The 12,680-nt window shown below is 45.1% G+C and overlaps 1 protein-coding gene across 2 annotated transcripts in view; it reads left to right on the forward strand.

The window, feature by feature from the left end:
- cdh22 (cadherin 22) overlaps positions 1–12,680 on the forward strand; it is a 169,236-nt gene that overhangs the window by 109,266 nt on the left and 47,290 nt on the right. For both annotated transcript variants that reach the window (XM_088308827.1, XM_088308828.1), the window contains 2 exons: positions 5,841–6,605; positions 12,358–12,652. In XM_088308827.1, coding sequence (XP_088164953.1) covers positions 6,411–6,605; positions 12,358–12,652 — 490 coding nt within the window. In that variant the 5' untranslated portion in view covers positions 5,841–6,410. The remainder of the gene's footprint in view (positions 1–5,840; positions 6,606–12,357; positions 12,653–12,680) is intronic.

Genomic DNA, 12,680 nt, shown 5'->3' on the forward strand with positions numbered 1-12,680 from the left:
CTTGAAAGCGTGTGTGTCGGAGTGTGTGTGTGTGTGTGTGGGGGGGGGGTTGATGGATGACGTCCAATGTCGCTGACAGCTGTCTATATACTCGGGCAGATGAGGAGCGCCGGTGTCTGTCGACAGGCGTCAACGGCCGTACCCTCATCATGGAGGACCCCCTGAGACCACCGACACGCTTCGACGCAGCCGCGCAAATGCGTTAAATGTCAAGTGATCTGCTGGAGGTCTGTCAGGATCTCAACAAGTCGGAGCATATCCGCCAGTTTTTCTGTGGTTATTTTTTATTTTTTTTCCCTTACCGTCAAGGGAGGCATCATGGATAGTTGCGTTTTAAACATTCGGACTCCGGACAGTTGTGCACACGAGCCTCAGGTTGCTTTGGCGTTTACAACTTTTGCTGTCGACAGCTATGCGCATTGGAAAGACATCAGAAAGCTTTCCTTGCAAACTCTGAATATATAATATACTGTATATCGCAGAGTATGTAAAAAGAAAATATATATATATATATTATTTAAGACAGGTTCGAAGTAATCTCTTAATCCGCTCGATAATTTCAGTTTATCCCTCACCTTTTCCCTCGCCTGAGAACGAGGGTCTATCTCCGTACGTGTGTGTTGACTTTCTGCCTGTTCACTCTCGCGACGCGTTGTTCGTAATCACGTTACGTACACGGGCTAATCCTTTTAATATATTCCGAGGAATAAACAGTTCAAGAGCACTTTGGAGGCGGTTTTGGTTCACCTTCCTTTTTATCGCTGCGTGCCGGATCAACGCCTCGTGACAGAAGGCTGATCCCAAATTTTCAAAGTCGAAGGTAAATATGTGCACAGTAAAAGGTCGGTTTGCACTGCACACAGCTTTGCGTCCAAAGTGTTCCGAGACGATGAGCCCTCAACACCTTTTATTAGGGAACCACACAAGAAGTTCACGAAAAAAAAGTGGTGGATGTGCTTTGCTGAAAAAAGTTGAGTGAAGCCCATGCTGCACTTTGCTATTCACAAATCCACTTTTTACCGTTTTTTGTTTTGTCTTGTTTGGATGGAGCTGACTTGAGTCTTGGTTTGTTGAAGTTCACCACACGTTTTTGTTTTTAGGGTTCGGTTTGGGGTGAATGAGAATCGAATCTTTTTAAGCTTTTTTTTTTCCCATCACCTCAAAGATTTTTTCTGTCTATGATTGACAGCTGCATGTTCCGAATTTGAGTCGCGACGCCACCATCGGTATAGAATTTTTCATCTTAATCTTTATGATGAATCTTAAAACGAGGAGCCCCTTTAATCTTTTCTACAATTTACATAAAAAAGCGATGAGCAAATGAAGCTTCTGAAAGCACTTGTGATGTTTTTTGACACCTCCAGGTGGCACTCTTGTTTCAAAATACTGTGGGAATTTAGTGCATTGCCATGACACTTGCCTTTATCTTTGAGCAAGAGCACCATCTAGTGGAGTAAAAAATATCAAAGTGCTTCATGAAGCGTCATTTTACCACCACACAAAAAAAAAAATCGTCTATGAGCCATTCTGAATTTTGCCAAATTGTGACGTCACAATTGTGTTTGGTCAACTCCTACAATGCAATAAATGGACAAATAAAATTTGCCAGCTCAAAGTGCGGCGCCCACAAGTTGAAAATAAAATCCCTGCTTTCGCAAGTCGTCGCCACCTGCGAACTGTAAAAAAAAAAAAAAAAAAAAAAGGTTGCAATAACTTAAATGGAAAATTCAAAGTGTCCTTGAAGTGAATGTTCTTTCAACTCAGCCACACTGTCTTATTTGGAAAATACCACAAGCCATGAAAAGGTGAGGAGGCAAGGTGTCAGAAGAAGAAAAGGAAGAGGGAAAAGGGAGTTGAAAAAGAAGCCGAGCAGACAAAGTAACGGCGAGAAAAGGATGGAAAGCAATATGTTTTTTGAGGTGGGTGAGAGGCGCCGAGCGAGACAAAGGCGGAGGGCCAAAGAAATGTTTGGAATATTAAACAAGTGTTACCTGCGTGTGTGTGCGTGCGTGTGGGGGTGTGTCAGTGCAAAGTCAGTGACACTTGAATGGTTTGCAAAACCTTTTTTTTTCCTACAAATGTATTTTCGTTCATGCTAGTGACATATGGTGACAGGCAGAACGAAATAATTGCTCCTCCACGAGATGACGATGACGATGCAAAAAGTTTTTTTTCAGGATTTTTGACCTGCATGATTTTTATCCAAGCAGAATTTTTGTGCCCCCTAAGCAGCGGCTTTCCACATCCGGAGGGGGGGAACAAAAAACTTAAGAGCAACTTGTACTAAGCTGACCTCGACACAGAAATTCACAATTCCGAGCTGCGTCTTAACGAATGATGCGTGATTGGTGGAAAACGAGGAAGTGCGAGATAACACCAAAACCCCGCACCTCCACTTCTCCAGCGTCCATCTGAGCATTCTTTTTTTTTTTCAACATAGGAAACAACGGCTTATAGCCTGGTCCGGCCTGGATATCGTTTTTTTTTCGTTTTTTTTTCGTCAGCGGTGGCTGTGAGTGCATGCGTGTCAAAATATATGCTTCAAACTATCGTAGAACAACTGAGTGTGCACTGTGCACCCTCCACCCACCGGAACTGGAAGAGAAGTGGGAATGCTGCTGGCCTGTATCTTAAACTGGTATGGAAATGAATCAATGAGTGTGCAAATGGAATGTGTGTGTGTGTGTGTGTGTGTTTGCCGAGAGGGAACGTCGCTCGCCACCCGCCGTAGAAAGTAAGTCGCACAAAGCAGGCAAATCACACAGGCCATTTGTGAACGTAAGTAAGTTAAGGTAAATAAATGCCGCAGGCCGCTAACAAACAAGAGACGGCAGGCCGCAAATGGAAACAGGGGGCGACGACTGGCCCGCTGCCTCTCCGCCTGCAGTGATCAGTCTTGCCTGGCTGTCATGCGGCCGCTGCCAGCTGTCAAAGGGCCCGCTCCGGTCATGCCCGCTGATGAGACTTCCCGCACACGCGCTCCAATCAATCCGCCGCTCCTAATAGGTCACGAATGGCCGCGCAACGCTTGCCAATATGCCTCGGATCGCCGTCAACGATAGCGGAAAGCGAGACGGACCCGTACGGCGGCCGTTTTTGCATCACGGAGCTTGCATTTCGCTGGCCGCGCCGAGAAAAGAAAAGGCCGATCATTGACACCGGGCTAATTAGCCCGCGTAGGCCGGCGACAAACCGGCGTGGCGGTGGCCAAATTTGAATGAAAACCAGAACACGCTAGCATACGTCGTCCTCATTAGCGTTTCCGACTTGCAGGCCTAATTAGGAGTAAATGTGTACACACTTAATGAAATTCCCTAATTGGGGAGGCAGAAAAGAAGAAGGGAGAAAGCCACTGGATGAGTTTTGTTTTCCGATAACGCTTCAACAAATGTTTCGCTTTGCCAATCAACCAACTTGTGGGCCGCTGGTGCACGCCAGAAAATGTTTGATACAAATGCTCTCTAATTAAACACATTGAAACTGCCTGCCGCCCCTGTTCAGTCATCTACTGTAAAAAAAAAAAAAAAAAGCCACAGATAGGCAAAATGAATTAATTTCATCCTCCTGATGCCGTTTGCCTCGGAGGCAGCGAGGAATAAACATGACGGCGTGTGTTTTATGGCTTTGAAGTTTCCACTTCATGGCTGGAACATTTCTAATTGGAAACTTGAAACGAAGTATTTGGGATCAATTTAAGCGGAGCAGGGGAGTGAAAGGAGTCATGCATATTGGACGTTGCTCGTTAACATATCAATGGGGGGGGGGGTACTCGATGCGGCAGAGGAATGATGTGCCGACGACGCTGACGAGGAGGAGGAGGAAGATGATAGTCTGTCGTCTCTGCAACGTGGCGTGGCTCTCGGCAGAGAGCATGACGGGTCACATTTTATCGCCTCCGCTGCCGTCACAGCCAAGATCCAGCTTGGAAGGACACGGAAGAGCAGGACAGAAAATCAGGGCTGCGGACGAGTCCAGACTCAACTTGACTCTGACTAAGTTATTAAAAAGGCCGATGCCGATTATCAGCAAAATAATATTCTTTTTAATATTCCCTTTATTAGTCCCACAATGGGGAAATTCGAGATTCGAACCCAGGCCTCCTGGGGAGACTGGGTCCTGAACGCGGCGCCTTAGACCACTTGGCCATCCTGGCAGTGACAAATATCGGCCCGGATAATCATCCCGATTCAAACGTAAATCAAGTTGTTAGTTAAATATCTAGCAGTGAGTAGCCATTTTGAGACACGATAATAGCTTCACGGGTTTTATTGAGCGCCTTCTGCGTGGCGACTTAACACTTGACTTCAGATCACAACAATGCTCGCAACACACACACACACAAATCCTCCCAAAGTGCATTCACGTTTTTGGACACATCATCTGCGGCAGGTGAGCAAAGAGAAGCGAGCTGTTTGACTTGTTTGCTTGCGGCGCTCAGTTGCTTTCCAATAACACGGACATTGCCTCCACCAACAGCCTGAGAAGGAATTATTTCCGGAAGCTGCGAGGCCCAGGCTGGAAGGGAGCGTCATTCTAGACACGACACAAATACAATACGTTCAAGCGTCTCCCGGCACTGCGGACTTTCTTCTTGGGCGTCATCTTCTCTTGGGATTGTGAGACCAAAGAAAAGTTTTGACTTTTCTTTTTGAAAATATTTTCTTTTGAAAGCTATTACTCACACTTGATGTCGCACATTACACGTCAAACTCTCATTTCCGCTTTGAGACTTTCTTTCTGCCTATTTCCGTTCCATCCTGCCAAAAAGAACAAACTCCCCAACTCCCCCTCCCTCCTCATAGCCCCCCCCCCACCCCCACCCGGCGCGCTCCAGTGTTTGTCTGAGGTATTAGGCGCTTGTTGCCTCATTGGATTGAATTCATTGATGAATACTTTGATCCAATTAGTGCTTCCTCATGCAATTAATCAGCTGTCTGAGGTCGGAGGCTCGCTCTGTCAGTCCCACAAAAAACGCAGACCGCCCAAAGAGTTGAACAGTGACCTGTGGCTCGAAGCTCATTGTTGGCGACACAATAAATGGCGACGTTGTGTGTTCTCAGGGCAGCACAAGAAGGCGATATTGAAGTTACTCAACACTCCGTCATTTTGATTTCAATTGAAATGTTTGTTATTTAGGCGGCACGGTGGATGCTGGTCGTCTTGACGGCCTCTCTGTGCAGGGTGTGGCCTTCCTGTGTGGCGTTTGCATGTTCTCCCGTGTCTGCGCGGGTTTTCTCCGGGTATTCCGGTTTCCTCCCGCTTTCCAAAAACATGGATTGAACACTCTAAATTGTCCCAAGGTGTGAGTGTGAGAGCTGATGATTGTTTGTCTTGTGTGCTCTGCGATTGGCTGGCAACCTGTTCAGGGCGTACCATCCATTTGGTCCGATATATTTGGGTGATCCAAGTATCGGGCTTTGCGAAGGCTTTCTCACAATCGCTGTCAATAATTTGGCCGAAAATTCACCAGTGCTTTCAAGTGAGTCCATCCACTTCCAAATCTCTCAGTTGGGCCCGCTGGAAATGTAAAAAAAAAAAGAAAAAAAAAGTCATGTTTGTCATTGCTTTATGCAAGAAAAACAATCAAAGATTTTGGGGAAATTGGCCAAAGCAGCCTTTTTGCTTTACGCCTTGTAATGTGAGAGGAGCATGATGATTCTTTTGAGGATTCCTCATGAGAAAATGGCTACTTGGGCCTTGTATACTTTTTTTTTGACTAAACAAGATGAAGGCATGCTAGAATGTTGAATGAAGCTCCTCCTCTGACCTCAACATGGTTGTCAATAACTGTCTTGACAGCAAGATGAGCAGAACGCTAAACACTGTTTTCTGTCTGACAGGTTTCTCCTTTCTCGGGCTCACTGATGGACCAGCGCAAGACTTTTGAAGACTGACTGCTTTTTACTCGTTGGCTAGTTTTATGGTTGAGCGAGCAAAAGCCACCATATCTGGCAAGCTTCCAAGGGAGTCTACTTTTTGGGCAGCATGCCGTGAAGCCACCTGCAACGCAGCAAGTGGACATTTTAAAGGCATTGAACGTGATTGGATGATCTGAAAAGTCAAGGTCTTTTTTTTGTTTTTTGTTTTTTTTTTCCCCCCCCAGAAGAGAGCTAATCTCTTGTTTGGAACATTGTGGTTGAAAAGAAACTCTTACTCTCTCTGGAAAGTGGGTCAGAGATGGAATCCGAGCAAGTGACCATGTTCTAGCACAACCCTCCACTGGAATCTAAAATGACTGATCAGCCTTCATCCATCGTATAAGTGACCAGATTTGATCCCATGGATTAGTATTCACCTCATTGCAAAGTGGGCTTTATTCATCTCTCTCTTTTTTTTTTTTTTTTTTTCCAAATATATGTGGACCCCAGCTGGACTTTTCTTTTAGTTGTTTGTGTTTCCTGTAACTGGACATGGCTCCTCTTTGGACGTTGGTGGCCGCATGGAGTTTTTTTAGCTGCTGGTGTGAAGCGACAAGGACTCAGGCGGCCGCCAGGGGGGAGCAACCGGGAGCCTCATCCGTGGAACGAGTCAAGCGGGGATGGGTGTGGAACCAGTTCTTTGTGGTGGAGGAGTACACTGGCACGGAGCCACTCTACGTTGGAAAGGTAAGACGTCCGTTTTGTCACACACATTTATGTCTATGAGGGAGGGGTCGCACGTTACCCTCCCAAAAAAGACATAATTTGGTACACACCTCGCTTAAACAACGGATAACCGGATGCAAACGGTGGAGCTAAACATGTGGACGGATAATAGAGCCATACTCGCACGCATACATTATTTATCCTCTCCAAAGAACATCAAATGTGACTTAATGGCTTAATGAGCAATTGTGTCCTGAACGTATCTCCAATCTGTGGCTTTTTATTGTGCAGCCAACAATTCAGATAAAAGTTCAAATGAACAAACTGAAAAATAGATTGGAAGGCACGAGCTCTGCTAGCTAGAGGCTGAGCTGCACTGGGCGTGTTTGCAAACTTTGAGTTGTGAAGAGAAAAGTTGTGAATTTGGAACACCTTTCTAGAAACAACAAATGAATTTCTAAAGCTAAAAATTGTGCTGAACTCTTGCAAGAACGAGCAACGTTAGCGCGGGCTCTCGTTAGCATTTCAATGGCACACAGATTCTAACTAATTAATCGCAAAAGATTCTCCAGTTCATCACATTTTTCAACTCCTATATTTTGTGAGGATTGTAACAGATATTTACTTGAGTAATATCTTGGAATTAATGTATAATCACCAAGTATGAGATGTATTTTCATTCAAAGATGGGTCCAATAGCTTTCTTGGATCTTTGAATGCGATCGAAACGGAGTCATCTTTTTTTCTTCAAAACAAATCTCGAAACTTTTTCAGTACGTTTATTTGTGCCCACAAGCGCCACACTCGAGCCGTGTTGTTGGTTTGCGAGGCCCAGTGGTCGCCAACTTGTTTGTTCTGAGATGACGTGCTAAAGATGTACAGCAAATATGCCACGGTATTTTAATTTGGCTTTGCAAATTATTTTTGAAGAAAATAAAACGGCATAAAAGGTTTTAATTGAATCATATATAGGGTGTTCCACCAGGCCTGTCAGGTCGAGCGTGTGATTTCCCGATTACAAGCCAGTGTAGCATTGAAAGATGTTCCGTCGACTGACGAATTGTGACAAGTGAATATGAGCAAAAAGTTTGACGCATGCAAGCCAATTATTACGTCATCACATCGTCTGTCTTTTCGCCAAAGTGTCACTGCATATGTTTGATGCATGACGCTCATGAAAATGGATGCACTCAGCTAGATGTTGCCAATCAAGACTTTTAGCCTCGCCGAGGATTAGGCTTGAGCTGAGTGCCTCCACGAGATAATTGCGACGAGTTTTTAATTATTTTTTTTCTTCCCTCCATTAATATTACTCCAGCCAAGTCAGCAGACTTGCCAAGCTGGCTCGTTCTAGCACCCGGGCTACTCCGCTAATGAAATCTGATTTACCAATAAAAAGGCCACTCACGTCACATTAAACTGGCAGCTTGGATCGGTACATTTAGATAATGAATCCTCGCGGGGGTGAACGATCCGACAGTCATTATTTTCTTTTTTTTTCAAAATGTGCTATTTTGGTGCGAGCGGGGAACACGAGCATTCAAATGAGTAAAATATGGCTGCTCTTGAAGAACAGAAAGGAAGAAAAATGACATCCTTGTCATCTTTAACATTTACAATTGCTGTTTTCTCAGCACAAAAATCTCTTCGAACACTCTTAGGATCATCTTTTAGAAAACATCTAATAATCACTGTTAGCATATTGGTCGACTGCAACAAGAGATCTCAGTTCAGTGACTTTTTTTTTTTTTTGGGGGGGGTGACACTTATTCCGAAAGAAATTTTGTCGACAGAGAAGCATGGTGGACTAGAACGCATGCTGCCATTCCATTTGGATCGATTAACTTACTATTGAACCTACCGACATAACTGCAAAGCATCGACAGTCTGCATCTAGCACGTTCGCAATTATCAACCAATGTTCCAATTAGTAGTTCAATTGGGGCTTATGAATATAGCCGGAGGGTTGAGGCCAGAACAGGACAGAGATCGCGGCCGGCGGCAGGGGACTGACCGTCAAAAAAGGGTCAAGTGCCCAGCTCCGGTCATCACAAACAAACCACACGAGGCTAACGATGACGTCCGAACTGTGACTCGTGCCTTCCCTTCATCCTCTCAACTTCCTAAGTCGACTTCCTCCCCACATCCAATCAACGGCAAACCTTCTTCACACTGACGTCTTTGTTTTTGAAGCCCCGCGCTCACATTTACTGTCACTTCCTCTCCTCGTGCCTCCCCTGCAGCAGCTTCCACCTCTGCTGCCGCGTCTGATCGTCACCTTGTTAACGCTTTGAAGCGGCGGAGATCTGAGGGACTGACAAGCGGCAGCCAAATGTGGCAAGGCCTCCTCCTGATTACACCGACTTAAATATGAGACAGCCAATTTGTTGCCGCTTTGACGCTCTCCATAAACCAAGCAGGCAGGGGAGCTCAAGCTTGAATTCCCGCAAATGTCATTTCAATTATTCCAAAGTAGCTTAAAGCGTGGGCAAAAAGTGCCACAACGGGGAGGTAAATTGGAATGGAACACGTGTAAAGCGGGGCTAACAATGCTCGGTCTTTCGGGAAGGCTTCTGAGGCCGTGTGAGACAATTTGCGAGGTGATGTTGACTGACTTCTTCTGCTCTCTGTTCTGGTCAATCTTGAGGGGGTCTGATGACGAGTGAGAGGTGCGGATCCTCCACACGAGCATGAACAAACCTGCATTTATATATATATGTACACACACACACACACTCACACGTGTGTTGAGTGCTCCGTGGTCCTCACCGTTCAATAAAAAGTCAGCATCGTCTTTGTTTTCCGATGACCGCTGTTTGGCACCGTTGAGCCCGGCTGCCTGCGCGGCTTTTTGCCATCAGCCAAAGGGGAAAGTGACAGAGAATCAACAGCTTCCCTTCTCCTCACCCTGGAGTGCCCCGCAGGAAAGCCTCGGGTGTCTCCCGCTTCTATTCGGAGCAGTCGAACTTAAACCGAGACAAATCATATCAGCTCGGAAAGCCGCACGCGCAGACGCGTGCGCTTTCGTTACCGCTTGAAACTTGCACGGTCGTCATACTCAATCACAAAGCTTAGCAAAAGGTCATCATTTATTGAACACACTCTAAACGTTTTTGAGAAATCGGAAAAGACCACAAATTGTATCATATTCTTCCCAAATGAATGAACTGACAATAGAAAGAAAATTGCGCTTTTCCGTCAAATTCAAGTTTGTTTGCTTTGTTTGTTTGTAGCTGACGCGAAGTTGACTTTGATTCATCGTTCAAGTGTTTTTAAGTCGAGACCTGCCAACACACATGCTGGGTCATCCAGTACACAAGCCCCACCCCCTTGACTCTTTCATCCAATCGCATTCAGACGCTCGCTCCCCCAGGCAGATTCAGAGAACTTCATTGCCTCGCAGATCGTAAACGCTGCAAAACTTTTCACTCTAAATCACATAACACAACGGCCGAGTCGCTTCAGGATAATAATGGCAGCACCCCGGCAGGAAACGCCAAAAGGGATAAATGCTCCCTTTGAAACAAAAAAAGGGGGAGTCAACTCGTGGAGAAATAAGTGATAATTTTGGACCGGAGTTTTTTTTTGTTTTTTTTTCCCCCCCAAGGACCCCATCCGTGACTTTGACACTGCAATATCAATAAATAAAATAAAATAAAAAGGTACAGCAAAATGAACTACTTGAAATATATTTCATGAAAATGTTTTCTTTATTTTTCTAATAAGAAAAAAAAACTTGTTGCGCCTTAAAAGGCTTAAAATACCAAGAAATTCATATTTGACATTTGGTTGTTTGCAAATATTTTGCCATTTCAAAGTACGAAATAAGTTTTCTTGAAGGTCCTCTCAATGTTGTAATGTCTGCCCTGCATTGGATTGGAAGGTCGTTGCAATCTTTCTTTGGTCACAAAGCCGGCATTTTGATGGCTTTGAAAAAGTGAGACATGCGTGGGAAAAAAAAAAAAATCCTTTTGTGTCATTGGAAAAAAAACACTTTTAACCTGCAAGGTTTGATGGACAAATAGATTTGTTTTGAGGTTTTGAGATTTGGAAACTTTCTTTGTTTTTTTTGTTTTTTTGCCGTCATAATTTCAGAAAAAAGAACGTGTGCTTGAATTGTTTTTCTACTTTTTAGCGGGAACGAAAAGAAAGAAGCTTGATGAAGGTGCCACCCCTTTTGTTTGTACGAAACCATGGCTTGGCTTTGACCTTCAGATTGGAGAGAAACATTTTGCTCAGCATGCATGTGTGTGCGTGTGCGCGCGTGTGTTTAAACCGCCAACTCGAATCACTCCAGCGATGATAGACTGACAGACGGACGTGTATAGCCAGCCCGAGGGGGCGGAATTGCATCATGCCAGCGGAATGATGAACTCATTTTGTGTGTGCGCGTGGTTTTGGGTGTGCACGTTTTTGGAAAGTTACATGTGTGCCTGGTACCAACCTTTGTGCAATTGAATTAACGCACGGTGGGAACATTTCACGCACATTCCCCTCCGTGCAATCTCATTTGGAAATGCAGCGTTGTCACGAGTGGCGGGCGAGATATTGAGCGGCGCACATGCATCAAGACTTTTTATTGGCAACAGGAGTGAGGCTTTACATCAAAAGAAAAAGACACCTAATTGAATTGGTATCTCTGGCTCCCGGCGAAGTTCCACAATTTTAGCACAATTCTATTTTCGGAAGATGGTGTGTTATTGACTGCGTTTGTGATCTCCTTCTACAGATGCATTTTGTCCCAAAAAATGTTCAGACAGTTGTTGGCGGCAACACGCGTTGGAGCTTGTTTGCCGACGGATTTGAATTCCCCCCCCCAAAAAAAAGAAGAAAGGACTCGAAAGCTAAAGATGAACTCCTTTACTTCGCAAGTTCAACAGTTGTTAAAACCGAGCTGCTTCATTATTCAATCGAATTGCAACAACTCTTCAAATTTCTCCCCAAGAAGTTATAACTTGCACAGATGACAGAAACTATTTTTAAAACACTTCAAATCCCAAATGATATTGGAATCATCCAGCAAGTAGATGAAGGCAATTGGTCAGATTATTTTTCCCGATTTTTTTTTTTTTCTTTTTTTTTTTTCCACATGCTTGCCTGGACATCATTGGATCCCGATATTCCTTCAATAACGACCCGCAGATCCAGACGCTTCAAAATTTGACCCATTGTTGACTTTCCACATTGCTCTCTCCGTCTTGCCGTTTAAAAGGCGTTCCCTTCTTCACAATTTTACCCAGATGCGGGTTCACGTTCCAAAATTGCCTCCCGAGTATGTCTATCAGGTGGGAGAGGTTCTTGTTAAGGTGAATTAAGGAAACGCGCAGCGCCCCAATATTGCCGCCTGAAGAGCGTCTGAACATCCAATCACATTAGGGGGAACGATTGGTCTGATTTCTAACGACTCTTTGAAGTTGTCATTTGGTCTACCTTTAACAACTGCCGCGATGACTTTGAACACCTCATTTGCGAGAGCCGTCCTTTGCAGAAAAGTGCCGAGTCTTTTGTCACATCCTAAATGATGACTGGTGTGGCGACACGGTGGATGGAATTAGACGCTGATTGCCATCAGGGGTCAGGATGACAAGAATCGGGCACAAGAAGTGAAAAACTTGCTCGAATGTTCAGCGAATCGAGATAAAGTTTGAAATGCATACTTTTCAAGGTCTTTCATTTGTAAGGCTTGGATGACGTTTGGGCTTTTCTTTTTTCTTTTTTTTTTAATCTTGATTTGGCACTTTTGGTTCACGCATCCCAACTCATTCCCATGCAGATTCACACAGACTCAGACGAAGGCGAGGGCAACATCAAGTACACCATCTCCGGAGAAGGGGCGGGCACGGTCTTCATCATCGACGAGCTGACGGGCGACATCCACGCCACGGAGAGGCTGGACCGCGAGGAGAAGGCCTTCTACACGCTGCGGGCGCAGGCTCGCGATCGGCTCAGCAACGACCCGCTGGAACCCGAGTCGGAGTTTGTCATCAAGGTCCAAGACATCAACGACAGCGAGCCTAAGTTCTTGGAGGGGCCGTACATCGGCAGTGTGGCCGAACTGTCGCCCATAGGTAAGCGCTCAGTGAGCGACAACCTCAA

Source organism: Idiotropiscis lumnitzeri, chromosome 11, assembly GCF_059441095.1.
Source record: "Idiotropiscis lumnitzeri isolate Australia: NSW breed Sydney's pygmy pipehorse chromosome 11, RoL_Ilum_1.0, whole genome shotgun sequence".
NCBI lineage: Eukaryota > Metazoa > Chordata > Actinopteri > Syngnathiformes > Syngnathidae > Idiotropiscis > Idiotropiscis lumnitzeri.